Source organism: Schistocerca piceifrons, chromosome X, assembly GCF_021461385.2.
Source record: "Schistocerca piceifrons isolate TAMUIC-IGC-003096 chromosome X, iqSchPice1.1, whole genome shotgun sequence".
NCBI classification, from domain to species: Eukaryota; Metazoa; Arthropoda; class Insecta; order Orthoptera; family Acrididae; genus Schistocerca; species Schistocerca piceifrons.
The window spans coordinates 880,573,159-880,597,872 of NC_060149.1; the positions used below are offsets into that span (position 1 = coordinate 880,573,159).

At 37.1% G+C, this 24,714-nt stretch overlaps 1 protein-coding gene across 1 annotated transcript in view; it reads left to right on the forward strand.

Moving 5' to 3' along the window:
• The first annotated feature begins 1,670 nt into the window (after positions 1-1,670).
• LOC124722640 (tyrosine-protein phosphatase non-receptor type 14) overlaps positions 1,671-24,714 on the forward strand; it is a 169,444-nt gene continuing 146,400 nt past the window's right edge. Inside the window, exons 1-5 of the mRNA XM_047247787.1 lie at positions 1,671-1,789; positions 4,834-5,010; positions 17,446-17,635; positions 17,832-18,007; positions 18,129-18,226. Of these exons, the coding sequence (XP_047103743.1) occupies positions 17,462-17,635; positions 17,832-18,007; positions 18,129-18,226 (448 nt within the window). The 5' untranslated portion in view covers positions 1,671-1,789; positions 4,834-5,010; positions 17,446-17,461. The remainder of the gene's footprint in view (positions 1,790-4,833; positions 5,011-17,445; positions 17,636-17,831; positions 18,008-18,128; positions 18,227-24,714) is intronic.

Sequence of the window (24,714 nt, forward strand, 5' to 3'; positions counted from 1 at the left end):
TGCCTCAACCAATGACAATTACGGACCAAGTCTTGCACTGCCCTGTTTTGTGTATTAACACGTTGGCTGGCATGAAGGTGCCGGTGGTCACAGCAGATTGCCCTGCTGGGGCCAGCACTGTTATGGTAACAACCAGGTATCAGCAAGTTTACACTTTAATCTTACCGAGGATAAATATTTACTTATATTTGATATCCCTTACCATTTCAAGACGATTTTTCGGTTTGCAGCATTTTTATTTAAATGACTACAGAGTTATTCATGAATTCAGTCTTAGATACATATTTAACATAATATATTTAACTGTGTAAAGGATAATTCCTGAAACAGTAATTAGCATTCTAGCTGTATCTTTTTAGCCAAGGCTGTACAGATGCATATACTTCACACTAGTTCCTAAACGACTGCTTAACACATTGACTACCATGCTGCTGACAGCAGAGCAGCACACTTACTGCTGTATTCCAGACCTAATCATGTCAGGGCCAAGAAATGCAGAAGATAATCTCTCAGGGAGTACTATAATCTAATAATGTAAACTTATAACTAAAAAGGCCATTTCCAATTATGTCTACCAAGCAAATTATGCTTTGAGTCAGTGATTTCTTTTGCCATAACTGACCAGTGAACACACATGCCATAGGATGGTGAATATTTATACTTTGCCTATGAGAAGCAGCTATGCACATAGTTCAATTTATGTTGAAATTATCACCTGGGTATTTTAATTAAATTTGGTCTACTATAAACAACATGATAAAGGAATCAAAAGAAAGACACACACAGAATTAATTTCTTTATTAACAATGCTCGGATTTCCACATCACCATAGAGGTACCAAGCCGGATGCGTTACTCGTTTTTTTACATGGCGAGTTTCCCCAGTAGGCCTATAAACCATGAAACAGACAAAAAAGCTACTTCTCGTTGTCTTCTCTTCCTTGGACTTTCACTTCAGAAACTCTGAAACATCCATTACAAAAACACATTACACCACTCACAAACCTGGATTCAGTCACTGCAATTCATATCTATTTTACTGTCAAAAATACTGACTATGATCAATGATTAATTGTGAACATTCAAAAGTTTTCAAATGTGCATGTTACTGTTAGAATACAGTTACTACACAATTTTTTATCAGGGAAAAGTTACGATGATTGCAACTTAAATACCGAAGCCATTTGTTATGAGAATACGCCCTTACCACAAATAATCCACATAGATGCATTGAAAGAAACTTTACTGAGTAACATAATGCATCAGAACACTATAGGCACAAAGAATGAAATTTCTGTAGTAGATTTACTACATTTTACTTTTCTTGCGCATGATAACATTACTAACGGAAGTTACTTACCGTCCATTGTCTGGAATATAAACTATCCTTTCTCGTCTGCAAACACGTGCTTTTGCAGCAAGTATTATCATTTTTTTTCCGTGATTGAAAAGCTTTAACGCACACAAATCCCGCCATCATACACAAATCCACAAGGCTTCAGCATGCCATGTTCAAAGAATATCCGCGTTTCGAAAACTACCAGCGATATTGGCTTGCATGAGAGACGACGTCATGCCATGATATGACGTCATGATTCCTCGGGGCCCGCGAGACGCTTCTGCCGTGTTCTGGCGCCCTTGTTGTGTGTATTGTGTGATCTCTGGTAATAATGTTTGTCAACATGGCATAGCGTCCTGATATGGATGCTTGGCTATTTCTGTCAGCAAGACATATTTTTTGCAGGATAATGATTTTCTTGCAAAGAACCAAAAGCACGTTTCCGTTGAAGGTACGAATTGCACGAACATTTCATACTGGAGAAGTTTAAGACGTAATGACCATTCTATTTCTACTTTTTTTGTTTTTTTTTTCGTGTAATGCGTCTGTATGAAATCGTAAACATTCGCCTGTAACGAATTATAGTAATGAGTTAGATCCGTTATTGAGGCACACTATGCGACTTCACATCAGAAAATACTTCGAAGATGCAAAATGTATAGCTTTTATCGTGCATATCCGATTCTAGATGTACGCATTGCGAGCTCATAATAATGGTAACTATGCATTGTTGTCGTTTCTCTGACGGCCGAAGAATTTTTTCATCTGTATTTACGTACAACAGATGTTTAATTTGTTAATCATATATTCTTACTGCGTCGTATGTGTGACTCATTTTTTAATAATTCGTATCAACACATTTGTGTGACCTCTTGAACCGAATTTGTAGCGAATAATATAATATTATACTAATACTAATGTGATAGTACACGCAATAGTGATTTAATGTCTTACAACACAAGTACGAGAAATTTTAGGGATTTTCAGTCTAGGTTTTTGGGATGTAGTAAAAATGTTTACACAGATAACGCATACTTATATTTTAATTCATACAGAATGTGCTAAAATAGTGAATTGTGATTTATTCGTCTCTCAACAGGCGGATGGTAATCATTTCACTAACGTACTGGAGACATGTCAAAACATCAGTAATACAACTTTACTGATATAAAACTATAATTAATTAGATAACTTCTTTCTGAAGTTAACAGCTGCATTTTCATACCTAGGCTATTTGTGAGCTACTTCTTGCACAAATATTCAGTTCCTCATTCACAAAATCTTCAACTGAATAGTAGTATTGCTTTTTCAGTGAATCTAGTTTTACACTCAGAATGTTGTTGCGTTTTACTTTGTAGTAAGTATTTATTTCCAGGTACTATTGAGATCTAACATGTATGTTTAAATGGTGAGCAAAGAACATAGAGTTATCTTTATTTCTCCTGTTATATGAGGAGGCGACAGTTAATTGCAGATATTTAAGTATTGGGTGACAATGTCCTTGCACACATAGCACATTTCTAACAAAGAAAGTTACTCAAAATGTGGCTATTGTATCTTATTCATTGTCTGCCTACATTTTGTGGAAGTAATGTTTTGGTAGGTATATTAAGTGTCATTGACGAAAGTTGCAGCAGAATGGTAATGTGACAAATGAAGTAACAGGATAATATTTTGTAAGCAGGAGAATACAGTATAGTTACATAATATGGGACTAGTGTAGCAGGGAATACAACCCGTCGGCTTTGGACAATGACGTCACAAGTCGCCAAACGAGAAGCGATTCTTCTTGGTGTTGTAGCTCCCTTCAGTAGCTGATAAGTGTTTTTTGGCTTTTTAAAAAAAAAAATCTCACGAGATAGAATAAACAGATCCACTTTCTTAAGCAATCAGTAAAAAAACGAAACTGAAACATAACAGCAAACGCGAAAATGGTAAACTGCTCTCTGGCGACTTGTGACGTCATTGTCCAAAGCCGACGGGTTGTATCCCCTGCTACACTAGACCCCATAATATTGTTTATTGTGACACTGATAAATTTCTAATTTGAATCATGGGCTGATTATAATTAAGTCTGTCAAATATGAGGCACATTATAAATATGGTATGTTGTAATTTACACATTTCTACAATTAAATAAACACTCAAGGAAATTAATATTTTGCAACAAAGGTATATGGACACACATTGCATTTTAACACCATATTGTTTAAAATGAATACATGTTCTTAAAATGGATTATCAGAAGCTTTTGATATGGCTTCATCAGGTCATGATTAAACTGTCACCTTTCCACAAAACGTAGGTCTCAGGATACGCTACAGATCAATATGTCATCACAATGAACATTTCATATCCACATTATTTAGTGTTGCCATCTGACAACCAGTGTGTCACCTTTCAACCTAACATATACTTTAAGTTACACTACAGGTTAATTTTGTTACCATAGCCCACATCCCAATAAATAGTATAGACCCCCCCCCCCCCAAAAAAAAAGAGACCTCTGTTCCTCTTTGTGCAAGTATGACATCACACACACCAACATCATTATGTAATGGGACAAAGCTGACATAAGGATTTTTCCCATGTTATTGTAACTGGCACAGGTGAATGTTTGGATACTTCTTATTACAGGGGAACATTAGTTCTTCCTTCTACCATTCTCAGAAATTATCTCTCTTAAGTGACCCCATCGTCAACAAGGTGTTAACCCTAATCTTTCTTTCTCAAAATTTAACTTTTCTTTCTATAACTTCACTGTGATGGAGAGGTACTCACACGCATCCCCCACACTCCCATACGTTTGTTAAATTCTTTCGAAAGTATCTATCTTGTATTTGTTGGAACATCTGTCATTAACAGCAGCACTTGGAATGTTCAGCTGTACCTTTGCTCAGTATTCATTTTCAAATTTCACTATGTTTCTTTTGGTGAGGAATACGTCTTTAGTTTTTCTGTATGATTATTGTCCAGGTGGAACTTCACATTTGTAGTAAGCCCGATGATGTAGCCAATGTAGCAGCCTAATATAGTAGCTATATGAATTTCATAACATTATTAATATTACTTACCTTCTTTCGATATGTTTTCTTGGCTCATAGAGTGCTTTTGATTAATTCAAAAACTGCACTTCATTCAGGGTGTTACCACATTAACATTGCTTGGGCTACATAATTCTCTATTTTCGGTTATCTAAATTTGTTGTAACTTAATCTGAAATTATATTGAGAATGCCTAATAAATATGGTAAGTGAATGCTGTACTGTATTTTCAAGTTGTCAGAAATGGTGCATTTAACTTTTTTTAAATTGTCAAAGATTAAAACTTGTCATTTTATTATACAAATTTCTGCTTTCATACTTTCTAGTATATTGCAGAGTTTTAGTCTTCTTTGTGAAAATACAGTTATTTATGAGGTAGTTTTTAATTACTGTAGGTTGTTTAGATGTGTAAGGATAATCTTACTGATTATGACTTTTTTCTATACTATAGTCATTGCTCTTAGGAAAATGTTACTGCTGTTCCACATATTGTTGTTTGAATTTTTAATGGTGAAGATACTGCAAAAATGTATCTATGGGCTACAACTGCATTCACCGACAGAGACATATCTTCAGAACCTTCAGTTAATTCACTGACTTGTTCCTAACTCAAGTCAGTGGTACCAGGGTGAGTAACCAAATTTCGGTTTACTTTGAATGTTTATTAGACTTAAGCAACTCTGCTGTTATGAAGAGACTTACACAAAAATAGACTAGCACAAAGAGTTGCATCAAAACAGTCTTTGGCCTGAAGACCACAGTAATACCTACATGTCACCCTTCTAATGAAGTTTTGATGTTCTGCTCTTTACTTACTTTATTTGCCCCTTTTGCCATACACATTCTCATTTTAATTCCTATCATTTGCAGTCACATTATATTTTGTATGGGACTTATTTAATTAGTGCTTCTGAATGTTACAAATAGCAACCTTTCATTTGTGTTGTAAGAAATCAGATAATATCTGATGCACCCTACACACACACACACACACACACACACACACACACACACACACACCTCCCCCCGCACACCCCAAATTACTCTATGATAGTAGTAATATAGGGGATGCTTTATATAGATATTGCAACCAGTCACTCTGTTCTATAGTCGAGTATCTTAACTAACAGAGACTGTTAGACCCACTTAAGTAAAAATGTGTGTTAGATTTCAGTTTTGACAGCAGTTGGTCGCAACAGTCAAGATTAGGTCTTTTGTGTATGAGAAATGTATTAAAAGTGCATGACTTTATTTCATTCTGACAGTGTATTAATTCTGTAAATATTAGCAGTTCCAGTTTACTGTAATGTATTCACCTATTTTGACAATCTCCTGACAAATGATCAGTGTAGTGAGTATTATAGTCAGATGTTTTATGTTTTTTATGTTGTACACTCTGACTTTTTCCACACCAACAGGAATCATCTCATTTTTGGGTCTGTGGAACAAGAACTGAATGTAATCTAATCTAAATTATGCACAGTGTATTCACAGTTTTAACGGCAGTCACCAATTGAACATCCATAATAGATAAAATAAAAAAGTGGAATACACTTATAACAGTAAAGATGACATAGACCTATAACACCAAAACTTCTAGCAGTAGCTTTTCACATATTGGATTTGTGAATCTGTAATTCCAAGTAAAATTGGAGAACAATCTGATGCTAGACTGAGGATTCAGTGAGTGTTCAATTTGCACCTTTGAAGCTTCACTGTTGAAAGCTGTGTCAGCATCAGGGTTACTAAATATCATTAAAATACTCATTAGTTTGTGAAGAGGTTCTGAGTTTTTCTTTCTTAGTCCTTTTGACATTTCCATGATGATTTCCAAGATTGTTTATGTTGTTTCTAGAATGAGGGGTATCATATTAACTTTTTCATTTTATCTACTGAATCAGAACCTGTTCCACACTTTAGTTATTCATTTTCATTAGCCGCTTCATGTTCCTGTAAGTTATGGAATAAAAACTGTTGTTGTAACCTTGTTAGCCAGTGAGTTTTGCCACTGTAGTGTTTAAGTTGGCAGCACGTCAGTTTCAAGGAGCCATTGGTTGGATAGTAACCAGTGAGAGGAGGGAAAGCAGGCACATTTTGAACACTGAAATCTGTACCATTCAGTTTTCCTTGCAGATTATTCATGATTGTGAGAGGTCATGAAACATTGCTTTAAATTACCATCACAATTTTTATTATTTTTTAAAAATGAAAATTTTGGTGACGTACTTTTCAGCAGCATTGTCCAAGGTCTTGGTTAGGTGAATTGGTGAAACCCACACTGAAATGCTGAACTTCAATAAAATGAATATGTCAGACTATTGAAAATTTATGCCAGATGAAGACTTGAACACAGATTTCCTAATTTTTGCAAGCAATCCTTAACCATTAGGCTATCAGAAGATTCCTCCAGTCACTACATCCAGAGGTTATTCCGATAGGTATGTGGGAGTAGGCCCACAGTGAAATGGATTTGAAGGAGAATTGAGGTTTATCTTGCCAGAAGGGATTTGTATAGATTGTTCACATGTACCCTGTAGGCTAACATCTGGATGTAGTTTTCTAAAATCATAGGTAAAAACGTTACCAACAGTAAGATTGTGAGTCAGGCCTGGAGATGAGCTCAGATAGATTAAAGCAGCTGCTCACAATGCTATGGTACAAATAAATCTGTTGCCACAACCTTGAAGTGTTATATGTGCCAGTTAGCTGTGCAAAGAGATTTTTTTCAGTTATTGTTGTTAATTAAAATTTTTGCACCTTTATGTGCTGCAGTGCACTGGCAGAATGACTGTGAAGTTATTTCATAGCTGAAGACTCAGTCACTAGTGTATCTTTTTCTGTGCTAGCTGAAATGTCATTCTAGAAAAACCAGTTCCTCAAAACGACACCCACTTGCGCTTCTTAAGAGGTGTATGTATTGTATCTCATATTACAGTTCAGAATACTTCAATTACAAGTTATTTACAAAATCTTTAACATACAATGCTTGTCTTTATGAATCTGTCAATACTCTTTTAAGTCTAATTAATAAATGCTGCCTTCATTTATGATGATGATGTCATCACTATTGTCACGATCTTGTGCCTGCAGCACATGGGATGGCAGTGGCATGGAGTAATTGAACAACTAGCAGATTCTGGAATGTGTGGATAGACCATCTGTTTCGCCCTGTTTTGCCGATACATTGTGTCCATTAAAACTTGGGCATATGCACAAAAGAAACAAACTTCTGTGCACAGGATGTGGGTCAACACTAACGTAATGATAAAAATTCTATTACAAATTATATACATCCAAAATTGCTGCTTGTACTACTGAGTACATGCAACTGAGAGTTTTCTTGTGACATCACATTCAGAGTCACAGACATCATTCCTCGATTTGAGAAAGACATGGGGCAACACATCACTTTACTCATAGTGATATCTTACCATAACCTACATTCCAGAACAAGTAATATAGACACAAGAAAAATATTGTCAGTGTTCTGTTCGCTTCCTGTTTGTACATGTATGACATCACACACTACATCATTATTATGTCACTGGATGAAGCCAGTGCATTCTGTGGTTGTATTCACACTGAAATTTCATAAATTGTTCCTAATCATTGAAGCCCTATATATGCCACTTGCTCTCTCACTGGATACTTATGAGCAACTGTTACCAAACCCCTTCGCATTTTCATCACACCAAACAATCAATACTACCTACAGTCCTCGGTATAACATGTAGGTCACAGCGTGCCCCTATTCTATACTCTTATTGCTTTGTGTAATGTATGAAAATTGTTAGTTACATACTGTTCATTACGTACTGTTTTCAGTAGAGGTGGCAAAAAATAACGTAACTGATTGAAATAACTGATTACTGAGAAGTAGCAGTTACTGTGATAACCACTCATCTGATACTGGCAGTTATTTCAATAACTGCCAACAGCGCCTCGCACCATCTGTTGACCGAAGATCGTACTACGCTTTCGCGTCAACTGATCGTGATCGGAGATCTGGCTACGAAGGAGAGGGATAGACCATTTGGAAGGCATTCTATAGGTCATGGGAATAACTGTGAGACTGTGCGCCATTTGTTGATAAGAGCTGTGTACTATTTCATGCACCTTCATTACTTTTAGCACAAACAATTAAATAAAGTTAATGTCAGAGCGGTGGCTGATTGGAGCTGCAGTACGGGCATTAACAAGTACTGTCGTCCCTTTGAGCCACTGCCTTATATGTCAATTTAGCTTGGACTGGTAGTACAAAGAGAGTTACCATAAGAAATTTGAGCAACTATGGAAATAACTGTCAGAGATCAGTATTTTTCTCTGGCAGTTATCGTTATTGGCTCACAGTTATTCTCTGGCAGTTATCGGGCTACCAGTATAGGTAACCTTGAAGTTGGTAACGGAATAACTGTGTGTCTGTGTCCCTGACTCAGTGACTCCAGTTAAGGGTCATAGACACCAGTGATATTTCCAGAGAGGATAGTTACTGGAGCAAATAAATATTTTCGTACTGCTGTGGAAATAGCCACTGGCCATCGTGAATGACAAATAACATGTCAGAAAGTATAACGTAAAACATTTGAATATAATAATTATTATCCTCATCATTTGTCAGTAGATTGTCAAAATATGTAAATATATTACAGTAACTGCTAACATTTATAGAATTGATGCACTGTCAGAATAAAACATAGTTATGCACTTTGAATAAATTTATCGTGCACAGAATACCTGATCTTGACAGTTGTGACAATGTGCTGTCAAAACTGAAATATAGCAGAATTTTTATTTAATCTGGTCTAACAGTCTCTGTTAAGGTATTCATCTATAGAGTAGGAGGAGGGGTCAAAGGAAGCGTCCGACTCCACCCGTCTGCTTTGACATAAGGGTGTTGTGTTGTGTGAATGTCATTAAGGCATGGTGTTTATAAGTTGTTTGTGTTCGTAGATTGGGTTTATTTGAGCCTTGGTGTTGGATGTGTGAAGTCGTTGTTGTCAGTGTTAGTAATGCCAAACGTAAGGTTTGGAAGTTTTTTCAATGAATTATCAAGTTTCTTTGTTTACGTGTTTGATGTTTTCATTAGGTGTTATTGGTTTGTTGTTTTTGCAGTGTGGTAAGACCTTTAATGTGTGTGTGTATGTGAGGGGGGGGGCGGGGTTGGACTGACCAATATAGTTTGCAGTGCTGGAATCTGCTGGTGGTAAGTAAACTTTTTTTTTCTTTTCTAGTTGTGATGTTTTGTATATTTATGGAGTATTGAATGTGTTTTAATTTATGTAGGGATGTTTGATTTGTGGATTTTTGAGGTTGTGATTTTAGTTTTATTTTTCGCAATTATAAGTCTTGGTTTCTTGGTATCAGTAGTTGTGGTTGACCTATATAGGTCACCGGAAATGACCGATTCCCATTTTCATAGCTGTAGGTGTTGGTGTTTTGGTATCGTCATCTGTGGTTGACCTATGTAGTTCAAGGAAAGTGTCCGATTCCTGCAGATTTTTGTTGGTGTAGCGGAATGTTGTAATTTTTTTTCTGTTTGTTCATCATTTTGTGTTTTGGGATCATGGTGTGTGTGTTTTTTTACTATTATATTTATGTTGTCCTCACCCTAAAACCCCCAACTTCCTGTTGTTGTCCCATTAGTTTGATTGTATTTTTGGAGGGAGATGTTATTGTCTTATTGCCGTGTGTATGTAGTGACATCATAGGAGACACTTAGAATAGGCATTTCCGCCATATTGATGTCATCCTGGGTCAAAGTAGACGGGTGGAATCGGATACTTCTGTATCAAAAATTCTTTCAATCTCTCTGTAAACCGTGCTTTATCTGAAACCAAGTTTTTAATGGTTGCTGACTTGCTGGCAGTTTATTGAAAATTCGTATGCCTGAATATTGGACCCCTTTTTGGACCAAGGTAAGTGATTTTAGGTCTTTATGTAGATTGCTGTTCCTATTTCTAGTATTGATATTATGTTTTGCGCTATTGGTTGGAAATACTTGCAACTAATTTCATTGAGGAATAAATATACCATGAAGAAGGGGTTAGAATACGAAGCTCCTTGCACAGGTTTCTACATGATGTTCTTGAATTTATACCACAAACGATTTTTATTACACACTTTTACATGCTAAGAACTTTTGCTCTGTTTCATAAGTTACCCCAGAATATGATCCCTTATGAAATAATAGAATGAAAGTATGTAAGCTTTTTTATATTTATGTCTCCTACATCTGACATCATTCTCACTGCAAATACAGACTTGTGTAAGCACTTCAGCAACTCTGTGGTATGCCCTTCCCAACTGAATTTATTATTGAGCTGTAGTCCCTGAAATGTAACACTGTCAACCTTTTTGATCTGCATGTCTTCATATGTTATACACATGCTGTAGCTGGAGAAATCGAGCAGTTTTCCAAATCTCACATAAAACTTAGATTAGCCAACTCACACTTTCCCCAATAGGGCTATCTTGTACAGGACATGAGTAAAGGAAGCTGTCACATTATGTATATTTTTTTGTTGTATTACAAGGCTGTACACTTATTCTATTAAGTGAGCAGCACAAGAAATTATGCTTTGAATTCAACCTACAGTATTCAGTTTACATATTACTTTATACTTAAAAACACACATTCTTATCATTTTACTTAAACAGTGCTGTGGCGAAGTTCTGCATACTTTCCGTTGCAGCTGCGAGAATAATATATCTAATAGCTACCGATAACCTACATACATATAATATGAAACACTAATAATCATTCTAACATCAACTGAAATGTACCTGGAGTTACTTAGCTAATGTTATGACATGATTCATGCGACATTCCTGCCATTTCACACTACCAGCAGTTATACTGATATCTAAACTGATGGATTCCAACTATGTCATTATTTAACTGCAACCCCATCAGAGTATTGAGTAGTGAAAAATAACTTGACAGTTATTGATAACCGTTAAAAATAACGTTTATCAAAGAATAACTGGAACCATGATTACGGTTACTCCAGAATAACCGTTTGGCCCACCTCTAATTCACAGTAAACATAGTGAATTTGAATGCTTCATTTGTTCATTGGATACACACATTTTATTAGAGATATGGCTACATATGGGCCTACATACAGTTTTTTTATTTACTGGTTACTTCCACTCAAGAATTCAACAGTCGTGTGAGAAAAGTTGCCCAAGAGAAGTACTTAATCTGCATTTAAGGAGATTTATTGTGATTGTCATTCCTTGGATTCTGACTTGATTTACAGAGCATGACCAGTAAGTCAGTATTGTCTTAAAAAAACTTCATAAAAACATTTTTTCCCTAATCAAGATTTATTTTTACAAGAAAGAGCATTTCTTAAACTGTTTCTCTACACATAGCTGCCACCATTGTTCAGATTTTGTCATAGCAGGAACCTCCAACTTTTCTATGCCCTCTTCATAGAAATATCCTGCCAGTGCGGACATCCACAGCTGAACGCCGTTTTTTGCATTGTCATTGCTGTCAAAGCACCTTCCCAAAAAATTAGTCAGAAGGTGTGAGATTGGAGTTGTATGTCATATCATCCAACTGCTTCCAACTGAATTGTTGAATAATGTTCTGACTGACACCAGCAGAATGGGAACGTGTTGTCGTGAAGCAACATCATGCCATGACTGAGCATTCCACACATTTTGTTTTGAATTGCACACCAAAATTTTCTCTGTGTTTCACAGTATCATACCACAGTGATGGTTTCACCTCTGAGAAAGAACTCAACAAGCAGAAAAGGATGCAAAAAAAGAGAGAAAGAAAAAAATGGTATTCAGCAGTGACTGACTTCACTGTTGCGTCTTTCTATGAAGAGGGAATAGAAAAGCTTGTTTCCCACTACAACAAATGTCTGAACAATGGTGGCAATTATGTAGAAAAATAGCTCTTTCTTGTAAAAATAAATTTTGGTTTGAAAAAAATGTTTTTATGAGTTTTTTTTTCCAAAAGGGCACTTACTTTCTGGACATTCCACATAAATGTTCATTTATAAATTCTCCCTGTATTGCATCACACAGCAAGTGGGTGCACTTATATTTTTTGTGTTTTTGAACAAGTAGATAGCAATGTGATTTAATGAAGTTTCTAGTCTTCTGTCAGAGCTGCCTCAGTCTGCAGTCCATGTTCATGACCACAGGGGCGCAGAGGTTGAGACAATGGACTCAAAATATGAGAGGACCAAGGTTCAGATCATTAGTCAGATGTCCAGGGTTTGGTCTTCATGGTTTCCCTAAATCACCAAAGGCAAATGGTGGAATGGTTTCTATGAAAATGACCTCTCCAATTACTTTCTCCATCCTTAATGATTCCAAGCCTGAGTTCTGTCTATAATACTGTAGTTGTCAGTGGGATGTTAAAGCTTAATTTTCCTTCCTTCCTTTTTTTTTTCATTTTCTTTACAAAATACTGGCAAAAATTTTGTGCTTGTTAACCACAATTGTATCATTGTAGGTGAAAAGAATCAAAACTGGTAGCTGTAAAACAGATAATTGAGTTACATGTTGTTTTGTTGAAGTTAACTGTAAAATATGCTGCAATAATTTTGCTTCAGATACCATCTATTCATATTGTTCTAAAAATCAGCAATCAGTATTAACTACATAAAGAAGATGAGAGTTTGTAATAACTTATCAGATTAACAGTTTGTAAATATCGACTTTAATGCTGCACACTGTATTAATTTTGATGGTGGATGTGCTTGCCAAGTGGAATGGGCTTAGTGTTTATACCTATGGTCTTCACCCTCTGTGGTTGGTTTCAGGCATTCTGACTACAGTCTGTGCCCATTAGCAGTGTCCCTTCAGCATTCCCTCTTCGGTCTTGTGTGTCTGCCAATGTGATGGTGCTCTGTTTTCACTCCACTACGGATCCAGGTGTTCCCTCTGCGGTCCGCTCCCATTGCAAACATTCTTAGGTGTTCCCTCTTTGATCTGGTGTGTCAGGCCGAGTGCTGGTGTTTTGTCTTCGGTTTAGTGCACTTGTCTGCATACTGACATTCAGTTTTCAGTCCAGTGCATTTCAAGGTGTTCCCTCTGCTGTCTGCTCCCATTAGAAGCATCCTGTGATGTTCCATCTTCAGTCTGGTGTGCCTGCTGCTCCGTCTGAGGTTCATTCCCCGTGTCCACACACTCAGTGCTTCTTTTTATGGAGTTCTGCTATTGTCCTGATTATGTTTTCAACAACTTCAGTGCAGCACTTGTACTGACAAGGGGAGGCCACAACATTTTGATCATGGGTTCACTTCTAATTTTGTACACTTCTAATAGTCCATTTGGAAAACATAATGTGCAAGCAGTAAGACATACATCTTAGGCGATTTTGAGAAAATTGCAAGAGAAATTTTATACATCAGTGATGTACTGGTGTGTTGTGATCCTGAGCATGAGCTGGTGGCAGTCGTGGGTTAGTGTTCGAACTCTGTAATCAGGGAATCACTGGATTGAGTCCTGCTTATGTTTTTTTTTTCCTTTCTTCTTCTTTTTTTTAAATTTATTTTTCAACATTGGTCATATTAGTTCATACATATTACATTTCAAAGGTAATATAATGAAAAGACACATGTATTTGCATGAACTTTTATTGAATTTTGAGTGTTATTTTGCTTTTAACTAACTTATTATTACAACAGATATTATATGATTTTTATTTCTCTTGGCAAGTTAAAAACTTTATCAAGCCTCTTCAGACTTGTTCATATTTTATTGACAATGAAAGAGAAATTGCTTCTCGTGAAGATGCTATTCAAACACATTCAATCATACATTGCCAATTTTTGGCACTGATATGTACGAAAACATTGTGCTACCCTTGGTTTGCATCCAAATTGTCAAAAGAAAGATAAATTTTTCAAAATATCAACTGCCTTTGTTTTTTCTTAGAAACTCTGAAGATTCCTTGAGCATACAGAAAGATTGCATTCATATGATATGGTAGGTGCCATTTTAATTTGTGTTTTCCATGTCTATAAGAACAATATCATCCTGCAACTCGTAATGTCAAAAGCACATCCGACTATTAATTGTGCATTACCCTCATATTCTGGCTTACTGTAACTCACTGTACTCTTGAATAAAGTTATTTACACCTGTATTTATCGGTGTTTGACTTGGACTTTCTAAGCCTGACCACTGTCCTTGAAACATGTGTCTACAGATCAAACCATCCAGGTGTACAGCAGTTCGTGGTACCTTGGTACCAGAAATCATGACAGGCATGCATCTTCAGGAAAACTTTAAGTATTTAGTCATTTACTTAATAATTATAAATGTAGTATTTGCTGTGATGATAAAAGTTAGCAAACAACCAAATAACATTGGAAATTCAATAAAATTTCATGCTGTTACACATGTCTTTGCATCATATTACCGTTCAGCGGTAAAATGTATGAAATAATACGGCTAGTGTTGAAAAAATATATATATAAAAAAAAAAGTGGGGTGCGAGCCAGCAATCCAGCGATTACAGAGCTTGAACGCTAACCACATGTCCACCGCCGTCTCGTGCTCAGTGTCGCAGTGCCCCAGTACATCACTGATGCATAAAATTTCTCTTTTGATTTTCTCAGAATTGCCTAACTAGTATGCCTTACTACTTGCACTTGATGTTGTCCTAATAGACTACTAAAAGTGTACAAAGTTCGGAGTAAATCTGTGCTCTGAAGATTGTGATCTCCCCTTGTGAGTTGGCACCCAATGTCACGATTCATGAGGAGGTTTTCCATCACCTTTATCTCTATAGACTCTTTTACAACACTGTCCCAGTGTCTTGGGATCTGTGCTGGTATCCTCATTTCATCATATTTCGTGGAATGACTTGAGTTCCAGACAGTGCTTGGCAATGGTTGATTTAGTTGCCCGTCGTAGTCGATGTGCCTCTGATGTTCTTTGCATCTGATGTACACTGTACTAGTTGTTTGGCCAATGTACAACATGCCACATTGGCAAAGTATATCATAAATTCCTGGCTCTCTTAGTCCCAAAAGTCATGTTTCATGTTTTCCAGTACTCCGCTTATTTTGGTAGGTGGACGGAACACACACTTGATGCTTTGGGGCTTGAGAATCCTGCTGATTTTTGCAGAAATAGATCCTGCATAGGACAAGTATGCCACAGTCTCTTGCTCTTCTTCTAGATTATGTGGTGGTGTGGCTGGTTGAAGGTTGTGTAACCATTCTTGCAGAAGACTGACCATAGATGCTGTATTTCAGCTGCTAAATATCTCGGTCAGAAAAGATGTGTGGCCTGGGGACCAGTGTCTTCAGAATTATATTCTCCTGCACTGGGTGGTGACAGCTGCTGGCTTGCAGGTATAAATCACTATGTGACGGCTTGCGACATGCCCTGTGGCCAAACAACACATCTGCTCGTCTTTTGACAAGTACATCCAGAAATGGCAACTGACCATCCTTTTCCAGTTCCATGGTGATGTTAATACTTGAGTGGTGTGAGTTAAGATGTTCCAGAAACTCATTGAGTCTCTCGCTACCATGAGGTCAGCTCATCCACACCAGTATTAACAGTGCTCATTGTGAGGTGTGATGCGAATGCAAGGTAAGCATGGAGCTGTAACCAGTCAGTGATAGAATGAGATCAGGCAGCATATTTCATAGCAATGAGTGCAAGCATATTTCTCAACTCCTGACATCAATATAAAGACAAAATGCTCGGTATACTGGAAAAATTAATGATCTAATTACAATATATATAACAACAAAAATGAATTTATGCTACAAGATGTATAACCAAAAGACAGTTGTCTTCTGAATAATTACTCAATTGCTCAGTAAATGTAGCTGAATTGATTCCAGCACTCAAAATACATTGCTGCGTTTCTTACATCTTACGGATTATTTAAAACTAGCCTTCATTAATGTCATGAAACTGACACGTAGCCAACCCATATGCCCGAAAGGAATAGCACCTTGGTTGGCACTCTCTCTGTTTCGAACTGTAGGGTTTGAGCCCAATAGTGTATTGAATGATGTTGGTGTTTATAGGTGAAAATCATAAAAAATTATGTTCTCTAGATACAGACATAAAAATGTCAGTGGGAGACACACCTATATTAAATCTTCAGTGTTGTGTCTGTAACAGTGGGAGTCAGCACAGACACAAACGAGGAGGGAGAGAAGATGCAATAACCAGTGGCAGGAATCCAAAATGATCTGTACACACTCATTCAAATTAATAGAAAATTTCATTTCTATTAAGGAAAGAAACATAACTTAACTTCTCAATATGAGGTGGCTTGATGTCCTTCATGTGCCTCATACATACTGTTACATTTATTCTCTATTACTGCTCACAGAAAGCAGGCTAAGTCTTCCTATTACTGAGTACTGATGCTCTCAAAGTCTGTGACCGAGCTGGGACCAACCAGCGATGGGTGGCTGGTTGAGTCACCATTGACAGAGGACGTTGAACTCGTGTCTTCCTGGAGGTGTGGTGCTACCTGCTCTTTCCATTGGCGTGCAGGTCAGCACCTTCTTGATGCCATTTCACTGCACCGCACTGGTCAGTGTGCAGTCGGTGCTTTAGAACTGCACGTTTAGAAACTAAACTTGATGCTTTGTATTTTATTTATCATAGTATTTTTATAACAGCAATTAACTTGGTTATTTTAGTTATATGGTTTAAGGCATGTTTGTGTGCCTAATTTTTCATTAATATAAAAGAGGAAGAATGAAATTAGTCAAGTTGTGGAGATTAGTGCTAAATGAAGCAAATGTATCCACTTCTCATGGCGGTGGCAGTGATCAGATAATATCATGAGTCACCCATTGTGAGGTTAAGTATAAACAGTTCAACTTGCTGAGTTTATTAGAGTTCAGAATTCGACTAATGAAGTCAAAGGCCTTTGAAGATGTCTTATGCTTTAGGAGATGAAATGTTATGCACAGAAACATGCCTTGAACCACAGCATAATGTCCACATAATCTAAAATAGCAAGTGATGTCAATACTGATGATGAAAGTTTGCACTGTATAATAATAATCTGTTTCGGCAAGTATTATTGCAGATGTAATTGTGATTTCAGAAAAGTATCCAGTAATATGCCATTCAGACTGCGACTGAAAAAGAGCCGTCAGTACAATGTGGCATCTAAATCTGTATATGTTATCTGTGTTGAGCTGCTTGACAGTACAACAATAGAATGCACATTGTCTTCAGAGAGCAGTGGCCGAGATTGTTTGGATAATGTATGCCAACGGCTTACCTTGCAGCAGGTAAGTTAAATAATAATTCAAAGAGCTGTTGGCAATATCTGCAATGGTTCTCTTTTTTTTGTTTTGCTCTTGGATGCATAAGTTAACTGCCAGTATATAAGGAGAATGTGCATTTTTAGAAGTAATTACTGTATAATGAACATACAATACTCCAGGAATTTGATGTAATTTTAGTGCTGTAAATTATATTTGACAGCCAGAGTTTTTTGGTCTGCGGTATGTATCCCTGCATGAACCTCCCCGCCTTCGCTGGGTGGAGATGGACAGACCGCTGAAAAGGCAACTGGATAAATATGCCCGTGAACCAAATTTATTGTTGCGAGTCATGTACTATATATCTGGAGTCAACTTGATTCATGATGAAATGACGAGGTATTGTTTCATGTATTTACATTTTTATAATTGTTATATATATTTTTGTTATTGTGGAAGATTATCTAAGAGACTGGCCACTTGAGGTTTTCTTTTTGTATTTTTTATTTTGTTTCTATAGATATCACTACTTTCTGCAATTGAAAGCAGATGTCATTGAAGGTCGCATGAGTTGTGATGTAAAACAAGCTATTCTTCTGGCCAGTTATAGCATGCAAGGTAACATTTTTAGTTGACTGTTTTTTTGTGTTCTTTAAAAAATTATTAGTGTGTGTGTGGGGGTGGGGTGGGGTGGGGGGCCGCTCATGCCTGCTTGCTTGTGTGTGTAGCTTGGACAACATAGATCGCTTTTTATACAACATTTGAGAAGTGTATTCAGCTCACTTTTAACTGGAATATTATGGAAAAGATAGATTGCTACCCACTATAGAGTGGTGATGAGGAGTCGCACACACACACACACACACACACACACACACAGGTTTGTGCTTATGAATGCATGTGCGTGCACATTCCGTGTGTGTGTGTGTGTGTGTGTGTGTGTGTGTGTGTGTGTGTAATCTGATTCGAAAGAAGGCCTTTTTGGCTGAAAGCTTTCCTGTTTGACAGTCTTTTTGTTGTTTCTATCTGCGACTCAACATCTCTGCTGTATGGTGAGTAGTAACCTATCCTTTCCATAAAATTGTCATTATTCCATCCTGGATTTTCCATTATTTGTTTTTAACTGTGCCAAAGAAACTGCAGAGTGAACGTGATGATATTAAATTTCACCAATACAAAGCCCTACAACAGTTGAATAAGAGCTACATTTTTCCTTGCAAGCTGAAACATTTATTAAGACTTCTTCGTACATACACAACCAATTTTGGCTTAAAAAGCCCATTTTGATTGCCTGCCAAGGCCAAGGTGTCATAGGCATGAAAATGGCAGCACAATGCATTACTGTTCGTAATGGATAGCAAATTATGGTTGAATCATGAGCAATAGTATTTCTACAATAATTTATAAACTTCCACAAATTGTAGCACATTATGTAAGATCACTGCCATTTTCATGTTTATGACACCTTATTCTGTATAAATACTAAAAAATAGCTTTATAATCTGACACTGGTTGTGTAATGAAGATAAAATCTAAATAAATATTACAGCCTATGTGGAAAAATGTTGCCTTCATTCAACAAATTTAGAGCCTTTTTTCTGCATGGACACTGGAAACTGGTTTGTCTGTTGTTGGGAATACTGGACCAGTGTGTCTTGTTATACCACATATGTGGCAAATAAAAACTTTTCTTCCAAGATCTTATAATAAATCATATCTGGTTTGAAGGAAAAAATTCAGGCTCTTGGTGAGACACCAATAGTTCACCTCCTAATGGTAGGAAATTATTGTATGTTAACAGATGACTACTTTAGTGTTGCCTCAACTCTTTTGGAAAGTTCTTCCTAATAATAGTGAATTTGAGTTTGAAGATCATCATATACTGTAAGTATGAGTTCAAGAAGTAATGGTCCACCACTGATAACTTGGCCCTACTGGAAAGAGCTGTAAACGAAGCTTTCCTGCATGGAAGCACCTTTGGGGAATGCTTTTGACATTTGTAAAGCCTATAATACCTCATAGCAGCAGATCACACGATACTAGCTTCATAGTAGGGGGTTTCCATGGATTCCTTCGAAAGTTGTAGCAGTCCTTATTTGCAGAGCAAAGTCTTAGTCCAAGGTGGGAACAATACTCTCATTCATTCAACAAAAAGCGTTCCCACACATCAGTGATGTGATTCGAAGCACAGTGATTTTGTATTCTTTTGCTTCTTTCTCAGTCTTGTCACCAATTTTCTCCTACTTCAGATGTCACTAGATCGCTTAGAAAGTAGGAGAACCAGGGAAAAATTCTAGTTTTAAAATGGTATTGTTTTTAACTTACTTGAGTAATGCCTGAGAGATTTTCTTCTTACTTTTAAAATATCTGTGAAGTTCTTGGTCTTCATGATCATAGACATACTTATTAAATCTGAAAAAATAACTCTGAAGTTGTAAATATGGTTAAATACTTCAAATACAAATGGGTTGTCGATGAGACCTGCTTCTTACAGTTCTATAGATCCATTGCCAATCCTTTTTATGTTCAGTTTATGGCTGGACAGGTCATCCTGTCTGACAGTCCTAGATGTGGTATACCATTTAATGATAAAAATAACATGAGCCCTTACAGAACTGGCCCTCAAATCAGTCTTGTGCTGAAGCTGGAGGACTAGCATGTTTGAGCATGTGTAGTGAATATTTTCCATGAGGTCTAGAGTCAGAGTTGTATACTAAATAGTGTGTGCCACCTTGCACTTTTATAACCCTTTTTGAGGCAATTTTCATTCTATACAACATTTTTTTTTATGTGGGCTGAGTGTCAAACTTAAGATTTGGGATACAAGAAGTTGTGCCTCTTTTCTGTCATTGTGCTTAGGATAGAACTGCAAGCACCCTAAAGACTCAACAACTTCTCATTTGTTTCTACTTGCATGGTACATTTCAGGCCGCGAGGTCTGTGCACCCAGCAGTTAAAACAAACTATGCAGTTCAGGGCACCCTTCAACAACTGTGGAATATTAGAAGGAAGTGCTGTTTTGATTTATCCAGAGTCATTGGGAATTGAGCAGGTCTAAATAGTAGGAATGCAGCCAAACCTGCTGGTCAATGACATACCATGAAATAATTATCTTTGATATTGCAGTACCTATGTTATTCAGAATTATGTTGCAAAGTTCCTTTGGACATGCATACACGTCCAAAGGAACAGGCACTGTGGCAACTAAAGCCATTATGAAATACGTGAAATGTATTTGCAATTGCAAATATGGACAACCGTAAGCTGTACAATGGAATATACATAATAGATGTACAAGTACAGGTTGTAGACACATGGCTGACAACATATGGAAGTTTGGGTCTGCCTGTTCACAATAAGTGGGAAATTCGGGTTTGAGTTCCGGTCCAGCACAAATTTTCATTGTCATCATTCCATTGTCAGGGTGCATACGATCCAGGACAATCAGGAGATCCAGGAAAAACCTGGGAATCTTTTCATCTGGGAGAAAACCCAGAAAAACCCGGGAATTTTTTAGAACTCCTGAAATTTTTCATTGTTTTTGTTTTCTGTTAAATTTTTGTGGTTTTGACTGGTAAGAACCTATTCTCTAACAAAGGATATTACTGTATCCTGCTACTTCAGAATAGTACTGCAGCAACTAAACATTAATGAGAGAAAGAAAAAAATAAAACTTAAATTGCAAAGGAAATATGCCATATACAACAACAAAACACTGTGCTCATACAAGCGTCTGCCAACAGCAAAATGTGTTAGGCGCTTTAGGAAGACTATGCAGTGCTTCATAACAACAAATTGCCTTGAATGAGTGAGACATCACAACTGTTTACATTAGATTTGTTTTAGCAGTTACAAGCGAGCGCATGTGCAGTTGAGTCACGTATGAGTAGTATCTTCTCCTGCTTCTGGCTACAGAAATGTGGTTCTTGGCTGTGTAAGCAGTCGTAGTAAGCAGCTAGATGCTAGTGAGAAAAATTTTACTGGTGCGCCCAAACTGCCAGATTCACGCATGCGCAGCAGGCCCGGATCTAGGAGAGGCGGGCGGGACACCAAATTCATATTCTTGAGGAAAAAAACCTTCTTTCACAAAGCGCCTAGCATCCAGCGCACATTGGTTTGTCGATTACAGAATTAGTGATGACAAGATTGATTGTTAGAACGAGCCAGGAGAAGAAACAGGGACATCACACACATTATGAAAGATTATGACAATTCCAAAATTATATAAAAATTTCGTACTACTACTTTTCTATCTCATGCTTGAGAAACTTGAGTGTATGAATGAAATGTGAAACTATTTCCTAACATAGAGCTTTTTGCTTGTAGTAGGCCTAATAGGCATTTGATATTATGTTTCGTGAGTTATATTCTGTTATAAAAAATGACCATTTGTGCCAAAACAGTCTCGTTTATTTGGGGTGTGTTACAATTTCTGCAATGTTAGAAAGGCCTATTGCCTTTTATCTGACAGACAGTGACAAATTAGACGTAATTAGCTCGAGACACCACACCAGTCTTGGCTACAATTTGTATTAACAACTTTTTCAGTATTAGACAACGACATTTCGATTTTTCATGTAGCAAAACATTTGATGAGGTAAGAGATCCTTTCGCACAAAGGAGAGCACACCATGTAAAGCTGTAGCTAGATTAGAGAGATAAAAATTCTAGGAGCTAAGGATTGATGAAATGTGTGCTGTCTTGCTTGTCTCTTGTCTTTACTGGCTTTATATATCCTATATTTAATTTTATGTCACACAAAGCAGCAAGTTATTAGCCAATAGGCAATAAAGAGTGCATATTTTCTGAAGAACTTTTGTTCACATGATTACAAATAATCCTATCCAGCATTAATTGAGAGTAGGTTTTTTAATAAAAAGAAGGGCAGGATGTCAAACCGGCTGACTGGGAGCAGGAGAGGCACCACAGGACATTTTAATTTCCACTATCCTGAATATAATTTGATGGCATCCATTACGAAATATACACATTTCAATTCAACAGAGTCAAGCATTTCCTTGAACACACGTTTTATGTATCAGACTCTTCAGAAAGATGTGTGCTACAAAATGAACATATTTTTGAAAATTCGATTATTTTAAAGTTTTGATGTCCTGTCTCAAATACTTGAAGGAGGTTGGGGGGGGGGGGGCACACACACCATCTAGTGTTTCCCCGGTTCGGAAATATCGTAGATCCGGGGATGATGTACAGAACAGTCTGAGTTATAGGGGATAAGTGGGTAGTCTCCACGTGACCTGTGTTTACATTTAGCGATTTTGCTGTTTCCTCTTTATTTGCTGCTCTCACATCAAATGAAAACAAAATGGATTTCTATGGCCGGGAGCTATCAAGCGAACTAAAATACATTCACATAATTACAGAAGTCTAAAATATGTTATTGGTTTCAGATTTTATTTTATTTCCACCTTTCTGAGAGTCAAGCATTAATCGCCTTGCAGAACAATGAAGATTTTTTTTTTTTGCTAAAGAAAGGCTTATTGGCTTTTATCTGACAGACAGTGACAAAATAGACATAATTAGCTCAAGAAACCATACCAGTCTTGGGTACTATTTGTATTAACAGCTTCTTCAATATTAGACAATGACATCTTCACGAAAGAAGATGAAGTACATATTCCAGAATTCAAAACCAGAACAGCTGTTAGCGTGAGTGACATAAAAGTAGATATCTTAGGTGTTGCGAAACAACTCAAATCAGGCAAGTCTTCTGGTCCAGATGATATACCAATAAGGTTCCTTTCAGAGTGTGCAGATGCAATAGCGCCTTTCTTAGCAATCATATACAACTGCTCACTTGAAGAAAGGTCTGTTCCTAAAGACTGGAAAGTAGCACAGGTCACACCAGTATTCAAGAAAGGAAATAGGAGTAACCCATTGAATTACAGACCCATATCACTGACCTCAATTTGCAGTAGGATTTTGGAGCATATACTATACTTGAACATTATGAATCACCTTGAAGAAAATGACTTATTGATACATAACCAAGATGGATTCAGAAAATATCATTCTTGTGCAACACAGCTAGCTCTTTATTCCCATGAAGTAATGAGTGCTGTCGACAAGGGATCTCAGATTGATTCCGTATGCCTAGATTTCCAGAAGGCTTTTGATACTGTTCCTTACAAGCGACTATTAATCAAATTGTGTGCATATGGAGTATCGTCTCAGTTGTGTGATTGGATTCATGATTTCCTCTCAGAGAGGTCACACTTCGTAGTGATAGACGGTAAATCATCGAGTAGAACAGAAGTGATATCTGGCCCTCTGCAAGGTAGTGTCATAGACCCTCTGCCTTTCCTTATTTACATAAATGATCTAGGTGATAATCTGAGCAGCCCCCTTAGATTGTTTGCAGATGATGCTGTAATTTACCATCTAGTAAAATCATCAGATGATCAATTCCAATTACGAAATGGTCTAGAGAGAATTTCTGTATGGTGCAAAAAATGGCAGTTGGCACTAAACAAAGAAAAGTGCGAGGTCATCCACATGGGTACTAAAAGAAATCCGTTAAATTTTGGGTATACGATAAATCGCACAAATCTAAAGGCTGTCAATTCGACTAAATACTTAGGAATTACAATTACAAGCAACTTAAATTGGAAAGCCCACATAGATAATATTATGGGGAAGGCAAAACAAATACTGCGCTTTGTTGGCAGAACACTTAGAAGATGCGACAAACCCACTAAAGAGACAGCCTACATTACACTTGTCCGTCCTCTGCTAGAATATTGCTGTGCGGTGTGGGATCCTTACCAGGTAGGATTGACGGAGGACATCGAAAAAGTGCAAAGGAGGGTAGCCCGTTACGTGTTCTCGCACAATAGGGGTGAGAGTGTCACTGATATGATATGCGAGTTGGGGTGGCAGTCACTGAAACAAAGATGGTTTTCTTTGCGGCGAGATCTATTTACGAAATTTTAATCACCAACTTTCTCTTCCGAATGCGAAAATATTTTGTTGACACTCACCTATGTAGGGAGAAATGATCATCATAATAAAATAAGAGAAATCAGAGCTCGAGTGGAAAGATTTAGGTGCTCCTTTTTCCCACGCGCCATTCGAGAGTGGAATGG